Source organism: Ciconia boyciana, chromosome 5 (assembly GCF_034638445.1).
Source record: "Ciconia boyciana chromosome 5, ASM3463844v1, whole genome shotgun sequence".
NCBI lineage: Eukaryota > Metazoa > Chordata > Aves > Ciconiiformes > Ciconiidae > Ciconia > Ciconia boyciana.
The window spans coordinates 50,772,469-50,793,841 of NC_132938.1; the positions used below are offsets into that span (position 1 = coordinate 50,772,469).

Sequence of the window (21,373 nt, forward strand, 5' to 3'; positions counted from 1 at the left end):
GGATCTGTCTAAGGACTTGATCATCCAGTCCCCGTATCTGAAGAGTTCATGTATTACTGGAGAGCTTCAGATACTACACACTCTATGGCCCAGGTCATCGTGAGTCACGTTTCCTTATTGCATACTCTATAGCTAGGGATGTGGTGGAGGATGGGGTGGCAGGCTTACTAATATGCATATTTCTCTGATGGTTTGTCCAATTTTTAGGCCTGTGGGTGGAAAAATTACACCTGCTCGACCTCCCCCACCTAAAGGTGTTCCTGGAAGGCCACCTCCACCAAAACTCTCTGCAGCCAAGACCTCCTCCCAGAAGGATGCTCTTTCGCGATCTACTTCTGACATTGCTCCTGATAAAAAAAACAGCAAGTTCAGACTGGGACCCAAGAGAGCAAAAAGTCAAGTCTTTAAAAATCCAGATCCAGCATTACCTCCTAGACCTAAACCAGGTCATCCTCTCTACAATAAATACATGGTGAGAGTTGAGATATTCTGTCTGAGACTGTTGTTTATAAAACAGTGCTGGTTAAAATAGTAATAAAGGCAGTAAGGTAGGTTACTATGATGTGGCTTTCAGAGTGCATCTATCAGCATAATGTTCCTTAGAAAATACTAATAGATAAATAGTAATAAGTACTGTAAGGTAATACTGGAGAAAGCAATATATACACACAAGGTATAGACATATGTGTGTGTATTTTTGTGTATATATGTAATATATATATATATCTTTAATGCATAGCTTTTGGTCTTTGGGGGTTCTTTTTACAGTCACCAGTTCTGAATTCTATTACAGCATGTAAAATGATGCTAAATAATTGCGTTTGTATATTGTTTTTTCCTGCTTATGTCAAAATGCTTAAGAAAATTGGGAAAACATTAGAACTTAAAAAGTAGTTTACCTTGCTTAATCAAGCCTGCAAAGAGTGAGGAATGTAACATCACTTATCTTACATTTTCATCCTATTGATGCCATCCCTTTTCATTATAAAAATGTTTCTTTTTGGTATTGCATGGTTGTTAGGGAATATTAAATATAAATGGATCAATATTACAGATAAAAAGGAGATAATCTTTCCCCAGATATTTGAAACTGGTCAGTGATCAGAGCTGGTGACTGCTTGAACGAGTGCTGTTGTCAAAAAAAGCACCCACGCAACCGTAGCATGAACAACATCAACATTCAGCATGAAGTGGAAGCTTTCTGTTGTCTTCTTTTTGATCTTCACTCTTGCATTTAGATCCTTGGCAGAGCAGAGGAGCAAGAAAGAGAGAGAAAGATCTGTTTAAGGTGATAGTAGGAACAGCTTTGAGATAAGGGAAGCATGTTGCTTCCTCTCTGGTGTAGCCACACCTATTTACATAAGAAATGTGTGACATATTTTGTAGATGAGATTTTTTTCAGTAGCAGATCACTAGTAATTCCCTGCCCACAAGTGTTACTGTCAATGAAATTTTCCTCCCAGGTTGTCTTCTCAGTGCCCTCCATGGCAAATGAATACATTTCTGTGTCGGTGTGCTGCTAAACATCAGGTACCATATGACATGGTACCAGTTAGGTGGCTAAGACACTTTTAAAGCAGATGACACCTGGGTTTCTCGAAGTGGCAGTTTGTATCACCAGCAGTCCATTCTGAATGCCTTCCAAAGGAGCTTGTCCTCTTCCACTGGACTCTTAAATTAGTTACCTGTAGTAGGTGATTTGAATAGTTCCATTGTCTGACCATTTTCACTTGCAGTGGAAATTTCAGGTGCTTAGAAGTGAAACAAACTTTTCCTTTTGCCTCTGTTGCTATTCAAGCTTCCTGTGCCTCACGGAGTTGCCAAGGAAGATTGTCTTCCCAGGAACACTGGAGAACTCTCCTGTAAAGTAAGGCATTTTTTTCTGCTGATAAATATTTAATGAGCAAGACTCCTGTTGTGTTAAAGTACCAACTGCTTTAGGCTTTAAAGGTTACACTGAGACATGTAAGAGTGGTTTATTAAATCCTTGTGGTTTTTTAATAAAAACAAAGCAACCACCAAAACAAAACCCAATAATGGTGATTTGCCTTATAGCACAGGGACATTCTGCTTATGGAGCAGAGCAACAGTAATTACTTGGAGTGCCAGAAGGGAGAGGAAACTGGTAAAGTTTCTGTGTCTCATAGTAAGAGAATCACTCCCTTGGCTGAGTATCCAAAAAGTGGGCAAAAGATAAGCGAGTAGTTTTATGAAGTGCTGTACATGATATATCAGTGAATTGGCTTTGACATATGGACTTCAAAATACTTTTCTCTCTCTGCTTCTATGGAACCTAAGCTGTTTTTAGGGCATGACTGTATTAAATAGTTAGTATAAATTATAGCTATGAGCAGCCTTTTTGATTATTATCAGAAACCTACATGGCTGAAATAGATTTCTATGCAATCTGTTGTTATCTGTTGTAATTCATATTATTCTGGCCTTATCTTTGCCCATGTTGGGCTTTTTTGGTTGGGTTTTTTGTATGCAATGAATTACTTTTGAATGTAATTCAAACACAGTGATTGTCATCAGTACAGTCTAAAAATTCCTAGTGGGTGGGATAGAGAAGAAGGCTCAGCATTTTTAATATAATTTTTCTTCATAAAGATCCCACAACAAAATTGTCATTCCCCCTCAGCGTTATCTTCCTGTAAGCAAAGGCCTAGTGGCTTCCTCGTCCCTCTAAAATGCTTGGCAGTCGGCAGATGTGCTGCCCCTGCTGAGTGTGCTGGGTCGAGTTGGGCTGGGGTGTTCTCTCCGAGCAGGGAAGAGTACCTGGCAGCACGCAGTACCAAGCAGCAGTGCAAAATTTGGCCACAACCCTTGCAATGAGAGTTGCTATCAATGCTCCAGATTTCTGACCCACAGAGGTAGCTAAGGCTTTGTCTATACTTTGGAAAGTTACATGCCTTCCCTTCCTTTTACTGGCTCAAAAGTAGATTTTGGTGAAATGCATTCTGGTTTACACTGGCAAAAGGCATATGGAATTCAGGCCCATAGCTGTGTGACCAACACTAACCGTTGCCTCCAAAGGTGGTTCTCTGATACCAGAACAACGTTGTGTCCAAAGCCAGAAAATTACTTTCAGAGTACGTAGCAGAATCTCTGTTAGTATCTTCCATGATTTATAAACTACTTGGATTTATTTGTTGTTGTCAGGATTCAAACCACGCTCCAAAAGTTTCCGACACAAGTGCACCTCATGCTGTAGTCCTGCATGATTTTCCTGCAGGTAAGTAAATGTGAATATTCTGGAAGCTTGTTTTACTCCAAGACTTTCAAATGGGAGTTTTCTTAGGAATTAGAGCTTAAAAATGATGAGGAAGCTCAGCCTGCAAGGTCTGCATGTAGAGTTCTGCAAATCCATTGGTTTAGCTATAGTTGGGCCAGTCTTTTAGTTAAAGCTAACTGGTTTACCAAGTATAATTAAGACTTTTTAAAAACTCATTCTGGTTTTGTCTGTGGTATTTATATTAAGAAGGTTTTCCTTAGAGACAATCAGTGAGAGTGACAACTACCGCTAACTGAAATGATGCTGTCTTACAGAGCATGCTGATGACTTGGACCTTCATTCTGGAGACACTGTTTGTCTTTTGGAGAAAATTGATACAGAGTGGTACAGAGGAAAATGTGGGAATCGCACAGGGATATTTCCTGCCAGCTTTGTTAAAGTAGTTGTACGTAGGCTTTGTATACATTGCTGCATAAGATCCTATTGCATTTGTTTTCTGGTTCTATTTTACTGTAGCTCCTGTGTGTTTAACTCTATTCTGTATTTAGATAATCTCTTTTCCCTCTGACAGCACAGAATACATATCAGCTTGTTTGTATGGTATTAGAAAGATGCTTGATTTGGCACAACCAACTTGTGTTGTGGGGATTATTTTGCTGTTAATTTGAAGCCAAGTGAGAAAATCACGGCCCTTACCAGATTCTTGTTGTTAACCTGGGTAGTTTCTCAGGGTCTGCAGAGCAGATTATTTTTCACAGCTGAATGCAAGAATCAACACTCAGTGAGCTGGTTGCTTTTTGTGCCTCCCCCCAGCTTCTCTCATTTTCTTGTCCCTTGAACTCTGCTGGAATCACGACTTTTATAGCCATGTAGTGAACTAGGTCAGGGCAGCAGTTGGGCCCAACAAAACATGGGTTTTTTTCTTCCTAGAATATTTTTTTTCCAGCTGGATCAATTTGCCTAAGTGGCTTACTAAGTGGCTGCACAAATGGTTGTGCTGGCATAGTGCAAGGAGATTGTGTTGTTGCAAATGAGCAGCTTAAAGCAATCCTGTTACTGAATGTGACATTTGACAGTAAACGGCAGGCAAGAGACAGGTGCTGTTTTGGAGCCCAGTAGCAATTAATTGAGTGCCCCATCTTTAAAAGAGATACAGTATGGTTCACTGCATCAAAAGCTGGGTCAAATCTATTGCAAGCCTGAGTCTGAGATTGAAGTCCATTTTGTGACAGTAGAAGGGGCTATTGGGCTATCCACACCAGCCATACAGACACAGAGGAACTGACACCAGGATGCAGTGAAGGTGTATGGCTGGGCATTAAAGACAGTAAGTGTCTGTGTCGAGCTGGGGCAACTGGCAGAGATGAGCAATGCTGCTACATGGACAATACCAAGTATTTGGTAACCATCAGAGAGTGTAGGGTGTCTGTTTAGTTTGTAATGGTGTTAGTGGAGAAAAATTTGAGATTTGAGAAGTGATGAAGGGTTAGTAATGAACTCAGGGTTAGTAATAATGGAACCATCACAGAATCACAGAATCGTATAGGTTGGAAAAGACCTTTAAGACCATGCTCAATTCGATTTCACAAGAAAGAATTTTTAGCTAAATTGATTAGCTGCTTCTACACAGACCAACAGTTTGATTTAAAAGCTCTTGTTACTACTGATGGCTAATAGAGAAAAGATTTTATGTTAAAGCAGTGGAATGAGTATTTGGGGTCAAATTCAGCACGGATACAGATAGATACAACTTCATAAAAGCTAGGGAAGATGTGTTTCAAATTTCTGTTTTAGTTGTAAAAGGTGGTTGCCCTTTGAATGCAAAAAAACTTTTGTTTCAGCAAAATTAAAAAAAAAAAAAAAGGAAAAAGAGTGCAGTACATGAGGCTGATTTACTGAGTGAATTCTCCTGTTCATTCATGTCAGATTTGGTCTTGATACAAGGTCTCTATACAATACGCTATAGTGTGTTTTACAATATTGAGCTGGGTAGTAGCTTAGGTCTGGACACCTAACAATAATACATGGTTATTACTTCCCATAGAACCTTCAGAGCACCACAGATAGCAGCTCCTCTAGCAAGAGCACTGCAAAGATTATTTGTCCTAAAAGGCAGCATGATTTCCTCCAGTCCTTCACAGAAGCTAATGAAACAGTCTTGTTGATTTGTATGGTAACTGGCTCATGCTATAGTGAGCTGTAACCCAAAGCTCCTCACCAGGGTCTCCAGGTTTGTAGTCTTGTACATCTCACAGATCATCCTTCGTGTCACACCAAAAATACAGTCAAAGTCCTCTTATGATAAAGGACGAGAATACTGTCTGTTTGATATATCCATGTATTGATTTTCTAAATTATATTTCTCCAATTCAAGTGAGATTTATGAGATGTGTTTTTGTTTGGAGGACAGCTAGCTACCAAAGCCCAGAAAGAATACGTGTAAACAATAATTTTGTCTATTGTGGCATATTGTGCTAGTAAATAATAGAGAGCAATTACCAATTGAAAGTTGGGAGCTAAATGCAACATGCAGTAGCATCCAGTCCCATATTCTGTCAATCAATCATGCCACAAGTAGAAACAGTAAACCAGCTTCATAACAGAAAACATTAAATAGTGCTCCTTGTTTGCATGAGATTGAAAAATGAGAAATCAGGCATACAAAACCAAAATCTACATTAATATGCCCATATATCATAGCATGCCAGTGACTATAGAGCGTCACATGGAGGTCATAACTGGAGCTGATGCTTAGCTGAAAACCAGATTATTTTAGCCAGTTCCAAGTTTATTGTAGTTACGTTGCCATGGGCTTGAAATAGAAGATTTTACTTATTTTGTTGTGTTATTAGATTGATGTTCCAGAAGAAGGCAACAGGAAGAAAACACCCTGTTCATCACAATGTGTTAAGTGAGTCAGATAAATCTTATTTTCTTTCTCATGTTGATTTACTAGGAAGTAAAACGAACGATAACTTTGAAGCAGGTGTTATCTGCGTTGAGGTTAATATGGTTAACAGTTTCTTCACCAAAATGTATTTTAAAAATTAAGCTCTCAAAACTGAAAGTTTATGATGTTTTAATAAGAGTCATATTCAGGTAAAAAAAGCCTAAAACCTCACTTCATGGCTTCAAAAAATTGGTAGATCACTTTATCTTTATAATAAATGTTTATATAGATATAGTCCCCTTCACTCACTTTCCTTCCTCTTACGAGCTGTATTAGAAGAGCATTTCCCATAATTTTTCATGAAAATTGGTTACAGAAACTGTGAACCAATCTGATTAACTTCAGCAGCGTTGCACTCTCCTCTCTTTGCTCCTGGCCTTGATACTTTCTTCCAGTATCCTCATAAGATGTAGCATGGTAGGGCTCCTACTCATTTGGAAGAACAAGATAAAATAGGACAGAACATAGCTGTACTTTAAGAAGAGAAATCTGTCTAACCTTGAAGAGTATAACTATAGAGGTGACTCTAAAGTTCCCCAGTTCAAATTATCAAATGTACTTCAAGCACTTTCATTTCTGATTTGCAAACAACTTGTACTAAGATTTGTGGGAAAGGAGCAACTTTTCCTGCTATTTTTACTCGATGATTTACTGGATTTCATAATCATTCATTGCAGCAATTAAAGCAAATTCAGGCAGAGGCAGGAACTAGTCTCAATGAGATCGTTCAGTTTGTTCTTCAGATAGAGCTTGGCTTGTCTTAACCGAAACTTTATTTTTTAAAAGCTGCTTCTGCAACTAAGAAAGAAACAGAAAGTGTTAGCTCTGTCCTGAAGCTTTTGCAAAGATACGAGTGGGGGACCGGGGTGGGAATCAAGTTTCTTACACTGGTTGTATGCTATGATGCTATACAAAGAATGAAAGCCTATTATCACTTTTTGTAGCATAGTATTTCTGATAAATCAAAAATCTTCTTCATTTCTTAAATTTATTTTAATCGTTTATGAAATTATTAAATCTATTTAAGTGAGGAAAAAATGAATTTATTTTTTCAGTATTATACCGAATTATGTAAAATTTATCAGATGCATTGATGTTTCTTTCTTGGATAGTTAATTTATTTCATCATGCCTGGGTTATATTTTACAGAATAAAGTTTGTCAAAGTAGATAAAAACTAGCTTCCCCCTATGAAACCTCCATGTATTTGGGACAAGTACACAACACCCACCCCCCCACCCATGTTTGACTCCATCTAAATTGGATGCTAGCTCAAAAAAACATCAAACACTTAACAAAAGCATAGCAGGACACTTACTTGGATATGGGCAAAAATATAAAATGGGACAGGTAGCGCAGAAACAAAGTGATATTTTTGTTGTTTGGAAGAGAAATGGGGTCTTATGCAAAATACCATAACAGCCAGGAACTGGGATGCAGAAGTTGCGTCCAGCTTCTCCAGACTCCGTACTCATCCTCCTCAGAAAGCAGAAATAAGAACCAGGGCTAGACCCCAATTTTCCACCTGTTCTGTCTTCAGTGCATTCTTTCGTCATTTTAATTAAAGATATCAATCCATATTTTGCACAATGCTGTGCTATTATTAAGTGAACAATAATAATAAATAAGCAAAATAAGTTTCTCTTCTGTTCGTGCAGAGGCCCAAGATGTATAGCACGATTTGAATATATTGGAGATCAGAAAGATGAGCTCAGTTTTTCAGAAGGTGAAACTATTATCCTTAAAGAATATGTAAATGAAGAGTGGGCCAAAGGAGAGCTCAGAGGCACATCTGGAATTTTCCCCTTGAACTTTGTGGAAGTAATTGAAGATCTGCCTGGAACAGGTAGGAATACGTTTGCAAAAATCTTCAAGAACATGGTTTTGTACTGCGTGTATATAGGCAGCATATAGGAGAAAAGTCCAAAAGGACAATGAATGTTGGAAAGAGGCAGAAAGGGAGAAAAGACAGATAAGAAAAATCAAAAGGAATAGTAGGAATTCTTAAGAAGTTATTCTTAATAATCACTTTGAATATCTAAAATCTCTATGGTTAGTAACGTTTTGAATAGTCATTGCTGCTATTCTAAGTTGTCCTTTACTTAGGTACAGGAGCAGCACTGAAGAACAAAGTGGAGGTTTCTTCTTCCCTTCCTCAGGTAATAAAATTTTATAGGTGAGGGACAGAATTTATGTAGTGGTTCCATAGATTTATATAGACTTTCTATTGTAATGTCAGATTAGCTGCACAACTTTAAACCTGAATGTACTCCCACAGCACACTATGCTGCAGTCACATCTTGAATTCTGACAGTTGGCATAAACTGATTGAATTCATAGCTTCTGGTAAATTAACATAAGTAAATTTTTATCCTTTGTGCTTAAGCAAATTCTTGTTAGCTCTATTTTAAGTATTGCTGCAGTGGTCTAATTTTGAATTTATTAATCCTGTCCCCTGCTGCCAATGATAAAAAGGAATGCGTCTGAGCCTAGATGAAATTCTGTGGTAATTGCTGAAATGCCATTCTAGTCTACATCTGCAGCGACACTGTTGTATGAGAGAAAGTCAGGACACCCGTGTTCTGTTCAGCTGCTTTCACCAGTATCCATCAGCTTATGAGCTCCATTAACGCTTCTAAAATTAATACATTTCTTCTGTTCACTTGACTAGAACAACAGACGCTCAGTAGAGTGGTGTGAAGCACTTCATGATTTTACAGCAGAAACCAAAGACGATTTATCCTTTAGAAAGGGAGACTGCATCCAAATACTGGAGCAAGTAGATTCAGAGTGGTATAGAGGAAGACTGAATGAAAAGGAAGGGATTTTCCCAGCAGTTTTTGTTCAGACCTGCTCAGGTACCGTGCTCCTACTAGATGGTAATTCATTATTCCTCGGGTTGTGACAGTCATGACAGAGTTCTGGGAGAACTCAACTATTCCATTGCGTCAACAAGCCACACACCACCACAGTCCTTAATATCCTACAGCTAAACTAAGCATTGAACCACCCTCTCTAATAATGGCAATATAATGCTCTAGTCCGTAAGTAATCTGGGCAGTGATACAGATTCTGGGTCAGTTTAAAGTGTGGTTTGGGCATAGGCAAAACAGAACCATTAGTAGGAATTTTAGTACTAGTTACTAAATTAGTAGGAGCCTTTAGTAGGAATTCAGGGGTACAAAAGATGAGGGGGAGCCAGGTTCTCCCTTAGCTGAAGAGAAACACTGCAGCACAGCCAAAGAGCTGGTAGAGCTGTAAACAACAACTGCTGCATCTTGGCACAGTACTATTGTAATGCCCTTGGTGAAGCAAGGAATGAACGCTGCTTGCTCTCCTTGAGCTTCTGTTTGGTCCCCAAATGAATACAGTCAAAACCTTTGCAGAGGACACAATCACTTTTTTTTCCCCCTATAGTTTTTGCAAGTAAAGCCATGAGTGAAAGTTGACAGGAAATAAATTCCACCTAACTGGCAAATAGCACATACCAAGTGCTGCTTCATCTCCAAGTGCAAAGAGGGAAGACAGCTTTTATTAGATATTGCCACTGGAAAGTTCAATTAAGTGAACTTTAAATTTAGTCCTCTTAGAAGCAGAACCATGAGAATGTGTTAGTACTGTAAAGTGAACTGGTGTCAGTAGAGGTTTTTATTCCATTAGGACAGTGAATTTGTTAAGTAGCAGTAGTAATAACATCTGGACACCCTGTAGCACACTAGTGAGGAGAAAACAGAAGAATGACAGGAAACTTCTCTAGAAACAGAGATTTATTTCTCTCCAATCCAAGTAACTTGTCTTGTCCACATTCTGCAGCCAGGGTAGAGCTGCCACAGTCACTAGGAGGGAAGAAAGGAAAAGCCAAAGCTCTTTATGATTTTCATGGAGAAAATGAAGATGAGCTTTCCTTCAAAGTAAGTACCTCTTGGTAAGGGGAGAAATGAAATACTTGCTGGATGCCCAGATAATATTAAGAAGCATGAACAAGAAACAGTGTGCCCTTATAGATTCAAAGTCATGATTTAGGTAACTGTGTCCTCAAAAAGCAAGTTTCTGAGAAACAGCAGACTCTCACAGCAGGCCCCAAATTGTGTTTATCAGCTGGAACACACTATTTTCTCTTTCTAAAGCTAGCAAAATAATTAGTTTCAGCATTAGCAGCTTGCAATGCTGAAAAGATAGATGATTCTTTCAAGCAGAAAAGGGGAACTGAGGTACTGAAAGAAAGGACAGGGTCATGACAGTACTTCAGATGAAGGGTGTGGCATGGGACAATGAAAACAGGAACAAGGATCAAATACAGGAGCTGCAGTTTATTTTAAATGGCTGCACTGAGCTACTTAGGTGCTTGCTTTCCTTTTTGGGAAAGTTTCTAAAGGAAAGAAGAAAGTTTGCAAATGCTGGAAAACATTGGGACTAAATTCTAAAAAAAGGCTTTGAAGTATTTGAAGAACAGAGACCCTCATAACAGAGCAGGGAAACACACACAAGTAACAGGTAAGGCAGGGGGCCTGTGAGCCAGCTCTCCAATGTACCTACCTACCTGGAGAGCTTAAACGCAAGAAGTTATCCAGCAGTGCTATTTTTTCCTTCTGGAAGGCGGTGATTTAAGAGAAGCTTCAGCTGGTTTTGGCAAACAATCTTGAAGAGATGTAACCAACAGAAGAGACTGGCCACATCCTACTTCTCTTCTGTTTGATTGATACTAATTGCTTCTGAATAACATTAGCTATGCATGCATTAACATTGCACAGTAAACTGTACTGGCTTATGTTACTCCTTCTCTTACAGGCAGGTGATACAATAACAGAGCTGGAATCTGTAGATGAGGACTGGATGAGTGGAGAGATACAAGGAAAGTCTGGGATATTTCCCAAGAACTTTGTTCAGATTTTAAAAACACCATGAAGTGTTGCTTCTCTTTGTACTCCCTGCATGTGGGAGAGAATGTTTTCTACCCTAAAGGCACAGCAAAGACATCAACGTGTTTTGACTATCAATGTTTTGCACTACTTTTTCTAGACAGTCATACTAGTCAAATAAGAAAATGTTAGTCTTTTGTGACAGTGTATGTAGTAATGCTTCATGAATGCTCTGAGAGCAAATACAAGCAGGATTTTTAGTGGTTTCCAACTAGGGAAATACTATGGTGCAACACCCTTTTAACTTAAATAGCGTTCTAGTATGTTTACTATCTGGTATTACATTTATCATGCACAAAGTCTGCATAAAGTAAGGTTCTTTGGGCTTCTTTAAAAACTTTTTTAAATCCAAATTTAAAAAATTCTTTAAGATGTAATTACAGCACTCAGTATGTAGATCAAGTTCAATATTCAGGTTTCATTACTGCTTGACTTCCACATTAGCAGTAGAATCCACTTTTATGACTTAGAGGATAAGGAAGATAACTGATGTTTCATAGTAGAAAAATATCAAATCTAATACTGTTAAGAGGGAAAACTCAGAAGCGAATCCCTGTGTAGTATTCTTCTGTTCTTAGCCCAAGCTGCTCATACAGGAAGATCACAAAAGTAAAACTTAAGTATTTTGCCTCTTAATGAATAATGTTCAAATCGGTATGAATTATCTTAGACCTTCCTCCCTTCCCCCCCAAATCCTTTCCAGGTATGGGTTTAGATTTTTCGACTGTTCTTCGAACACCATTGTACCCCTCTTTCCCAGCTGAAGTTAGTTGTGACGGACAGCATTTACTGAGCTTTCTCAGATCCCATCCATGCAGTAGTTGCACTATTCCAACTATTTGCCTCTCCACCCCCTTCATGTAAGTGGAAAGCCAGTCTTCACTCAGTCTGCATTTCATTTGTCACTCAAGCACTGGAACATACTTCAGTAACACTATTCCTATCCTTAACATGAAGGATATTATACAGCCTTGGTTTTAGCTTTCAGCAGACATGGGATTAGTTTTCAGTTTGTTACCACATACCAACTATACTGAGCATCATTATAAATGGTCTGTCAAGCCCTTAAGGAAAACATGCCTGGCAAGAGGTTACTTCAAGAAGCTCTAACAAAAGCATTTAGTAAAAAGCAGCAGTGTGACCTGAACAACAAACTAAGACAGGCATGATTGAGGTAGCTTCACATTATAGGAACTTCTCGTAGTAAATTCCTTTTTGCAACACTTGGGTTCTGACAAAATAATTAAATGCATCTTGATTAACTGCTAGCTTCATCAGACTGGAATAGAAAAAAATATGCTGCAGTTAGCTCTTTCACTGCTGACAGTATTCCATCCCTTTTGTACTATATAACAAAAAGGAACCACTAAGCTGTTAGCATGAGTCATTACTTTAGAGAGATGCAGGTCACTAGGTATCCAGATATCCTTACAAGATTTGTCTTTGTGGGTCTGGAAGTTCAGGTTGCAAAAGGGCCAACAGTTGAGTGGCAGATGGAGACTGGAAACTAGAATCATCATGACTGACCTTGAGATAGTTTTGACTCAGCCACGTGTCTACTTACAACTTTATCGATACGAGGTCCAAGTATTACGGCTACAAATAGCTACTGCTACAAAAGGTCGGGGTGTATCTCAATGGTGTCTAAGCAAGCTGGTGAGGGTAGCCCTCCCCTCCCCATGCACTGCACTTTGCTTACCATCACAGCAGGCAGAAGCAAGCTTACAGCCAAAACTGAGCTGAAGGACTCCCCTGCAGCAGGGAATGGGTGTCCGTTCTCAGTAGCAGACTGGCACTTGCCTGAAGCAAGCCTGAGGAACCTGCAGCACAGCCCTGAAGTCCTCAGCGCCGTTTCGCTCTGCAGAGTCACCGTTATGGCACAGTACTTGCAAATATAGACACAGGCATTAGCCCTCCATTTTTTTTTTCCTCTAGAAGCTTCATGAACGTGAAGTGTTGTCTATTTACACTGCACCAATACCATTCACACAACTGAGGGATGAAGATCACACACAGTTTTAATGAGCCAAGAACTGAATTTCTACATTCATTAAGAGGATTAACGTTATAAAACCAATTATAAATCATGTGCTATTGTAGAAAGGTAGAAACACATCAATTTATACAGCTATTATTCAGTTTTGCCATCCCCAACAAGCCTATCCGGAACTCCTGTGGAATCAAACTTTAATGTAAGTCCACCTCCAAGGACAACCCTTCCCAGTTTCCAAGATCTCCTGCCAGGGGATGCCAAAGGTTCTTGTTTATTCCAATAAAACAGCCATCTCCTTCTAGAGGAATCCAAGGAAAAAAATATATAGATAGATAACATTTCCTGGCTCCTGCAAGCCCACTCAAGACTTTTCAACCATAAACTTTCAGTGAATCACCCTATTAAAACAGGCTTCTTCTGCCATGACCTGTGCCACCACAATTCCTGAACCTCCAGCATGCACAGCAGGGGGAGAACAGCAGAACCAAGCAAAGCCCACACCAACAAACAGAATACCCAGGTCCTCCAAAGACATACTGTATCATTGTGGTGGTGGATGAGGTTTAAGTGTATGATGTTTACTTACTGTTTGTCTGGCAGTTTTCTAAGATTTTGATACAAGTCTCAAAAGTAGAACTGATTTTTTAATATTTTTTTTCAATTTCCTCTTCCTCGTTTTTATAACTGTGTATTGACCAGTTGTTTTTGTAACTTCCACTGAATGTTTAAAGTCAGTGCCTGTCAGTAGATAAGACCACTCTGCTTTATTTTAATCATCTCCTCCCTATTATGCAGGGCAGGAAGAGCAGGAAAGCCTTATATTCAGTGCAAAGAGTGCCATCTAAAGGCTGCTTGCATTACTGCAGGCAGCTAAAATAAAGTGTATTTATGAAAACTGAAACAAGTTAGATGCTTGGCTTTTACAGGAAGGGATTTTCTTAAGACTTGATGCCTAATATCATCATGAAACTGCATACAGATCATAACATAAAATTCCTAAGGTGTACAGTACATAATCTGCAAAAAAAAAAAAAGAGGTGGAGCACAAATCCTAACTGCAATATAGTAGCAAATTTCAGCTGTAACCTTGACATTCGGCTAGACCCCCATACATTAGTATGATAATAAAAGCCTCATTTATCAAAACATTTGGTACCTCTGTAAATTAAGAATGTATTTAACCAATAAAATTTTTATAATTAAGTCATGATGGTAGTTTTTATTGTCTTATGCTGTGGAGAGCTGAGCTCTTATGGATCTCATTCTGCTTATATATAACCCTACAGCAAAAACACAAACCACCCCCAAACGAATAACACAACAATATTGCATCCTTTTCGAGTAGTCCAAACCCCTCAGAGAATCCTGATGGCTTTAACACAGTTGATTCAAGCCTTCAGACTCAGGTACATTTCACACTTGCCACCTGCAGAATCTATGACATCTGGTACCTGCAGCAACCAGCCATCATCACAGGGTAGCACACAAGATGGTGATGCTCTAACTCTTGCTGTGGCAAGATTACCTGTGACTAAGACACAGGCTGAGCCTGAGCTGATGGATTAGCAATTCCACCCATACTTGAAGTGTGCTCTGCTGATTGCTGCTATTCATACACCATGATTTTTCAGCTGATTTTTTGTACGGAGAACACAGAGGATGCAGAAAATTCTCCCTCCTGCTTACTTTTCTCCATCTGAAATAATTTTATAAAGCATATGTTTACCCAGAGCCCCTGTGTGCTAATGCCAGCAGTCTACTCTTCCAAAAAAATAAACAAACAACCCCCAAAACCAGAACAGCATGAAAGAGTAGAACAATTTTTGAAAAACTGAAAAAAGCAAGTTCTTGTTCTTTCCCAAAATGTTCTTGCACTACCCTTTTTGCAACATGTACTCCTCAGACATACAGCTGAAGGAAAAAGTAACAGAATAAAAGACACACAAGTTTTCAGAAGTGATGCCTTAGGATTTCTAACTCTCCTAGTTTACAGAGAGTACAGGCCAGCTGCAGTCCCTTAGGATTTGTTTGATGGAACTATTGCTAAGCAGAGAAAATACAGCCAACATACATCTATTACTAGAAAGCTCTGACAGATGTTACTGTAATGCAGGGCTTGAATATATACATATATATATGTAACACCTGCATTAAAACTTACTATAGTAGGTTCAAGGATTTTCAGCCAATCATGGTTTGTTTTTCTAACTCCAGTGAAAAATTTTCATTTTTGTTAGAGAACTGAAGGGGCAGTTGTTGCAATTCATGGCTTGAAAAATATGACTGGGACTCCTGGAGGAGAATGACACTTGCCTCAACAGCAGAGATGAAAAGAGCAAAGCGGAAGACCTAGCAGCACTATTCCTTTCTCCTGTTTCAGCATCATGAAAAGTTTTGAGCGCTCGCTACACAAACTGGAAAAAGCAGAACAAGTGGGCCTATATTTACAATCCAATGAAGATGGTTTCCTGAATAATAAGCCACAGGCTGTTCTAAATATCATCCCCCATATTAAAATACTAACTTGGAATCACAACATGAAATCACATCACCTGCAGTCTTTTAAATGAATTAGAAAACATCCTTTTTCATATTCATTTTGTTTTCTCCAGACCAGAATTATCAACCAGGAAAAGGTGAAAAATCCCTGAAATTGAAGAGTACAGCCCTCATGGGTAGCATCGCTCTACTTTTCCCCTAGTACCTTAGTTGCAACAGTACCATTTCATTACTTTCCGCCATTTCTTGTCCTAAGTTATTTCACAGATGACTGCAAGAGCCACTATTATCTCAGAGACCTCCCCAAACAGGTCAGTACCATTTTGTTCTCAGGTTTTAAATCACAAACTTACCAACAATTTAATAGCACAAAGTTTAGGTTTGTTGGCCAATTCTCAACAAAATATGATGATAGTGCAAAACAATCCTTGTTTTAGCCAGAAAAACACACTCTTCGATTTTTAAGCCAGCATAAGCTGAACAACAAGCAAAAACGCTATCAGATAATGCAAAAAGCACTCTTAAAAATTACTCAGTAAATCACTTAAGTGTGCTCTACTTTCAGAACATAGACCATTGCCTTTCTACAGTAGAATTTTTTCCCCGAAATTCCACAGGTTTTTCAACTGTGATCACAGTTACCCCTCAGTTCTGATAGAGGTTAAAAAACTACATACAACCCTGCTCTTGAGCATATTCTGCGTTTCTACATTGCTCAAAACTAACACTGCTTCCATAATCAAAATTACAACTTAAAGATCTTTTAACACCTTTTAAGTATCAAGAGACCAAATTATCCCATGAGAGGCCGTATCAAATAAATTGCCACCAAGAAGCTTAAACATACACATAGGAATTTCTCAAGTAAGTAGTCTGACAAGCCCCTAAAGCTTCCTTATAATAAAAAATTCCGAAACGGTAGGTTTCCCACTGTGGCACCTCATTTGCCCTGTACAACACTCCTCTTTGAAGCATTTTTCACCAGTATAACAGAAGCTACCACCTCTGCACACGTTCCACAAGATTTCTTTTGTGAGGACCAAAATTACTGGGAAAAACCAACATACAGAATCAGTATTGTACTTTCCGTATTGTACAACAAATGGTATTGTACTTTCCAATAGCACCTTTCAAAAAGGACAAACCACCTTTTTCCCCCCATCTCACAGCACCAATCATGAAAAACAGATCTCCAAAACAAGTATTTTTTTCCTTTCTTTTTAAACCAAGGCAATAGGTTTACCTTATTAAAAACCAAGTCACATATCCAGTACCAATATCGTCCAGTAGTAATACAGGCAACCAAACATTAGTTCTGTATATTAAAACTTTTATTTTCAATCAATTTTTAGTTTCAGACAGACTCTTGCACGGGCGGCTCATATCCATCAGCTCGCTCTACTTTAGTGCCTGCCTCATCCCCAGAAGGTTTTCCAGCACCACCACCTTCACCATGCAGTTCCATCAGCTTGCCCACTAAAAAGAAGAAGTATTATAAATAGCGAGAGATATACCTATTTAAAACAGTTTTAAATTACTGAATTGCTCATCATAGTGAAATAAGTGCTGCATAATGAAATTGCAAATTAAACTTTTTTTTAAAGAGAGGTAAGTCAAGAATGTACTACTGCATTATACGGGAATGTCAGAAAATGGGAAAATAGAATCATTCCATGTCATCTGGGACCGAAACATTTTGTCATCATTCATTCCCAAGCCAAAGCCTTTAAACATTCAGCAGCAGTTTCAGGCAAGAATTCAAAACAGCTCCAAACTGAACGATCACCACTTTGTCGGACTAGAAGGACAAGCCTTTTAAACTATTACAGCTACTTAAGCTTATCATGCTGCTTTAACATCTTTATCCAAAAGCAAATGCATTTTAAAGTAATGGCTTCCCACATCCTCCTCTAAGAACACTAAATGTTTGCAGTAATTGACTTACATTCAAACTTGGGCTTCTTCAGCATCTTAACCTTGCGGACATAGACATCGTGAAGAGGGTAAATGGACTGACACGCCTTCTCTATGTCTTTGCCAATGCTGTCTGGGATCCTGAGAAATCAGAGAGCACATCAGTATCAGAATGTTAAAAAGTATGCCTGCTTCTTCATCAGGAACACAGGCTTAAAAAATTCTTAGGAACACATAATTCTATAGAAGTTTGCATCATCATTACTACCTTCACACTCTTGACAATTTTCTTCAGGTCTGTTTAGTTCTAAGACATTTTCCTTGCAGTGTTGGAAGGGATATAGGGCAAGGGCGCTCATTTTGAGAGCAAATCTGCAACCAAAATTTTGGAAGCAAACACCCCACTTTGGAAAACTTCCTTCTATCAGAAGAACCCAGAACATTCACAGCCCCAACTGATCAGAATTACAGTTTTAGTCTGTAGAAACATGAGTCAAAAGTCTCTGGAGAGCCTGATTTTACATTTATGCGAACATGATGGTTGATGGGAGTCAAAGATGATGCAGAGACTAAGAGAGTATTCGAACAAAACAGCACGTTAGCTTTTCAACACGAGAAGCACCTTGCCTGGTCTCTGCCAAACAGTACACGAAGCACCCGCATTCCCCAAGTACTCAGCAACAACTGACCAACAAGCCACTATTTAAACTGTAGGGGAGAAAAAAGAAAATACAGCCAAAGCTTACAGCTTATTGACAACTTCCTTCAGATCGTTGGTTTGGACCTCTCGGGTCATGATTTCCATCATCTTCTTGCGAATCTGTCGAACCTGCTGATGCTGAGCATACGAAGTCTTGCGGATTTGGTTATTACGCTTCTTTGTAAAACCCACGCAGAAGAGGCGCAGCAGGTAACCATCAGTGGTTTTGACATCTACATGGGCTTCGATCATTGTCTAAAAAAGAAAGGGACACGTTTCTCAAAACCACGCACCTACCATTCATTATCTGCTGATGCCACTTCAAACATAGCTTTACAATGCATCAGCAGTTACCGCCTTTCCTAAAGGCACTAGCAACAACGCAGACCTTGTTCTTTACACACCTGCCATTTCTTGACCATGGAGCACATTTTATCCCGGGTGAGGTCCATTCCATGGAAGTTGGTCAGACAGTTTTTGCCCTGAACGTCCTCAGTTATCAGTTTAAATTTACGGAACGCAACCTCATCGTTCTGCAGATCAGCCAGACTCACTTCAAATACACGACCCTTCAGTCCATCAGAGGCAATTTCTGTATTATGAAACAAAATAAAACACCTGTTGTTAACATTAGAAAAGTATTATTCAAATCACATACTGAACTTCCATTTGATGTTTTCTAATAGCAGGTGATGCCACTAGCTTCACAGCTCTGAAGTTTATATGTATCTTGAACAAGATCAAATCAACTCACAGAACCAAATACTGTATTTTGTTAACTTTGTGAGGAATCTTTTTAAGAGAATTATATCAGATGCTGAACACAAATACCAGTACACTGCAGATGTCAGCATATATAACTTTTTTAAAAGTGGAAGGGGTTATTAAGTATTTAGAAATTATGAACAATAATGAAAAGCTAAACATAAAAAGCCACATGTGCTCAGCTGAGATAAAGCAGTAACAAACACTTAAGTGCAGTCATTTCACAGCTCTACCTCTAACAACCATTTTAACACTGGCTGACTCATACCTGGTTCACAGTGACCCTTATTTTACTTGTTTCACATGTATACAGTTCAAAATAACGATCATCTTCATAACTATAAGTGCAACCAGAATAGTATAATGCAACTATTTAGCCATTCTACACAGCTAGCCTTAAAAAAATAGCTACCTCTATCCAGATCACCCTGCATTCCTAATAGAGGCTTCCTTTTCCTATATATATAGGAAAAACCTTTATATAAAGAAACTTTTACCATTTAGTGGTAAAAAACCTTTACTGTTCAGTGATTCATCATATAAAAAACCTTTACCATTCAGTGATACAGCTACATACACTCCCTTTAAGTTAGCAATTCTGGCTCTCAGAGATCTCTCTTTACCTAAAAGTTTCAAATTTCAGTCCCTCCTAAGGCAATGGTCTTCATGATCGTGTTATGACCACAGTCCCCTCATCTCCATCTCTGATAATAAGAATGACTCCTTAATTCGTAGCTTTCCTCAAATTTGTCAGGTTACCACAACAGCAGTTCATTAGAAACTTCAAGGCATGTCCTTCTGTATCATATCCATGGTTTGGTACTCTTGTGTAAACAAGGACCACACCGCATTAACTTCCCTGCAACTAAGCTCATGGGTTTAAACAAGTCTGTCAACTTAAGAAAACTCACTCAAATCAAGCAATTAAGTTAGAGGCGGCTCTTTTTTAAAAAAACTTCCTTTTTAAACTTTTTTAAACTTTTTATTATGAACTTCCAGGTTCATAATATTATGAGCAAAACCTATTTGTCAGCCGTTCTTTATTCGGGTCTCATTTGGAGCTAGCACATGGGACATACATTTCCCTCTACTGCATAAAACCCCACTACTCACTAGTTCCTTGAGTCCTGGTGACAAGCGTCTTCCCGATGTTTCGGATATTAAACATTGCTGGTGCTTTGACATCATACCAGTCCTTTTTGGAGAAAGGATCAACCCTTAATTTAAATAAAGCAGAAAATATTTTTTACTGATTTTCTCAGATTAAACCGGGCTGCGGTAAGACCTTCCTCCCCATATGCTTTGCGAAAAGGAAATGCAAACGTCAACGTTTTGTGCTTTCAAGTTTAACGTGGACAGGTGTGTAAGTATGTGCATACAGACAGCTAGCATTACCGATTACAGTGAGGCAGGCATTCATTTCAACGTATTTCAGAAAGACGGCAATCAACTGCAGAAACATCATAAAGCTAAGACGACAAAAACACCCTAACAGCGCTACAGTTCCGGCTACCGCTCTGGAGCGATACAAGCAGTGCGCTTTAACTTCCCCAGGAAGACCCCACCGCACTCCTCGACTTCTGCAGCGAAAACGCACCAGAGACAACGAAGCGTGCACCAGCACCACCCGAGAGCCCCGCTTCGACAGCCGGCAAGCTGCGCCAGCCCCACACGGCCTGCGCCCCCAGTCGCAGCGTTACAGCCAGGGCCGGAGCCGGGCGCGGGCCCGGCCCGGCCCTGCCCTCCCACACGCCGCACGGCCGCGGAGCGCTCCCCACGCCGAGGCCTGACCCGGCGCCGGGGGCAGAGGGCACATGGCGGGGCTGCGGGAAGCCCGGCTCGGCCGGGACCCGCGCTCGCTCTGCGGCAGCGGACACCGCCGCCTCCCCGCGGCCCCGGCTCTCCCCGCGGCCCGCCCCTCCCGCCGCCACGCAGCCCGACCCGCGTCCAGGCGAGGCCCGCGCCCGGCCGCCGCCATGACGGCAGCGGCCGGCTGCCGGCCGGCGCCATCCGCCCCGCATCCACGGCATCCTGCCACCGCGGCGCCCCGCCCAGCGCCCCCGAGCCCCGTCTGCTCCTCTCCCGGCCGCCCTTACACTTTCTTCTTGGCGCCCTTCTTGCCGCCCTTGGTGAGGCGCTTGTTCTTGCCGACCGCCATGGTCCCGCCCTGCCGACGAAAAGGGCGGCACCGGCCGCTCGCGCGAGATTTTACGAGAGTGGGGCTCGCGCGAGAACTGCGGGCGGCGGCAGCTCTCTCGCGAGAACGGGGCCGCGTCTCGCCGGGAGGGGGCGGGCGGCCCCTGGGACGTACCACAGCGGGACGGAACCAACGGCGCGGGGGGAGGAGGGGGGCCGCTGCCGCTCCGCCCCCGCTCCGCCCCGCCGCGGGATCTCGGCGC

At 40.4% G+C, this 21,373-nt stretch overlaps 2 protein-coding genes and 1 non-coding gene across 6 annotated transcripts in view; 1 reads left to right on the top strand and 2 right to left on the bottom strand.

The window, feature by feature from the left end:
* SH3D19 (SH3 domain containing 19) overlaps nt 1–14,304 on the top strand; it is a 91,605-nt gene extending 77,301 nt beyond the window's left edge. For 3 of the 4 annotated variants that reach the window (XM_072861179.1, XM_072861180.1, XM_072861182.1), the window contains exons 11-20: nt 208–472; nt 1,799–1,867; nt 3,163–3,235; nt 3,550–3,680; nt 6,088–6,146; nt 7,843–8,030; nt 8,291–8,343; nt 8,856–9,042; nt 9,998–10,095; nt 10,973–14,304. In XM_072861179.1, coding sequence (XP_072717280.1) covers nt 208–472; nt 1,799–1,867; nt 3,163–3,235; nt 3,550–3,680; nt 6,088–6,146; nt 7,843–8,030; nt 8,291–8,343; nt 8,856–9,042; nt 9,998–10,095; nt 10,973–11,089 — 1,240 coding nt within the window. In that variant the 3' untranslated portion in view covers nt 11,090–14,304. The remainder of the gene's footprint in view (nt 1–207; nt 473–1,798; nt 1,868–3,162; nt 3,236–3,549; nt 3,681–6,087; nt 6,147–7,842; nt 8,031–8,290; nt 8,344–8,855; nt 9,043–9,997; nt 10,096–10,972) is intronic. The other variant, XM_072861181.1, reaches the window with a different exon arrangement.
* A 2,604-nt stretch (nt 14,305–16,908) lies between these two features.
* On the bottom strand, nt 16,909–21,222 carry RPS3A (ribosomal protein S3A). Its single transcript, XM_072861183.1, has 6 exons — nt 21,071–21,222; nt 20,088–20,191; nt 18,614–18,801; nt 18,256–18,464; nt 17,541–17,650; nt 16,909–17,071 (listed from the first exon to the last, which is right to left on the bottom strand). Exons 1-6 carry the CDS (start codon nt 21,130–21,132, stop codon nt 16,950–16,952), a joined length of 795 nt encoding a protein of 264 aa, XP_072717284.1. The 5' UTR covers nt 21,133–21,222; the 3' UTR covers nt 16,909–16,949.
* Nucleotides 17,237–17,306, bottom strand: LOC140652580 (small nucleolar RNA SNORD73). The gene has a single exon (XR_012042865.1). It is a non-coding gene; the product is annotated as a small nucleolar RNA SNORD73 (small nucleolar RNA).
* Nucleotides 21,223–21,373: the final 151 nt, after the last annotated feature.

Excerpts from the sequence above, each read along its gene's own strand:
- RPS3A (XM_072861183.1), bottom strand. The coding sequence starts at position 21,132 with ATGGCGGTCGGCAAGAACAAGCGCCTCACCAAGGGCGGCAAGAAGGGC. Across the intron at positions 20,192-21,070 it reads AAGGGCGCCAAGAAGAAAGT|GGTTGATCCTTTCTCCAAAA; the intron begins GTAAGGGCGGCC and ends ATTTAAATTAAG. Across the intron at positions 17,072-17,540 it reads GAAGAAGCCCAAGTTTGAAT|TGGGCAAGCTGATGGAACTG; the intron begins GTAAGTCAATTA and ends TCTTCTTTTTAG.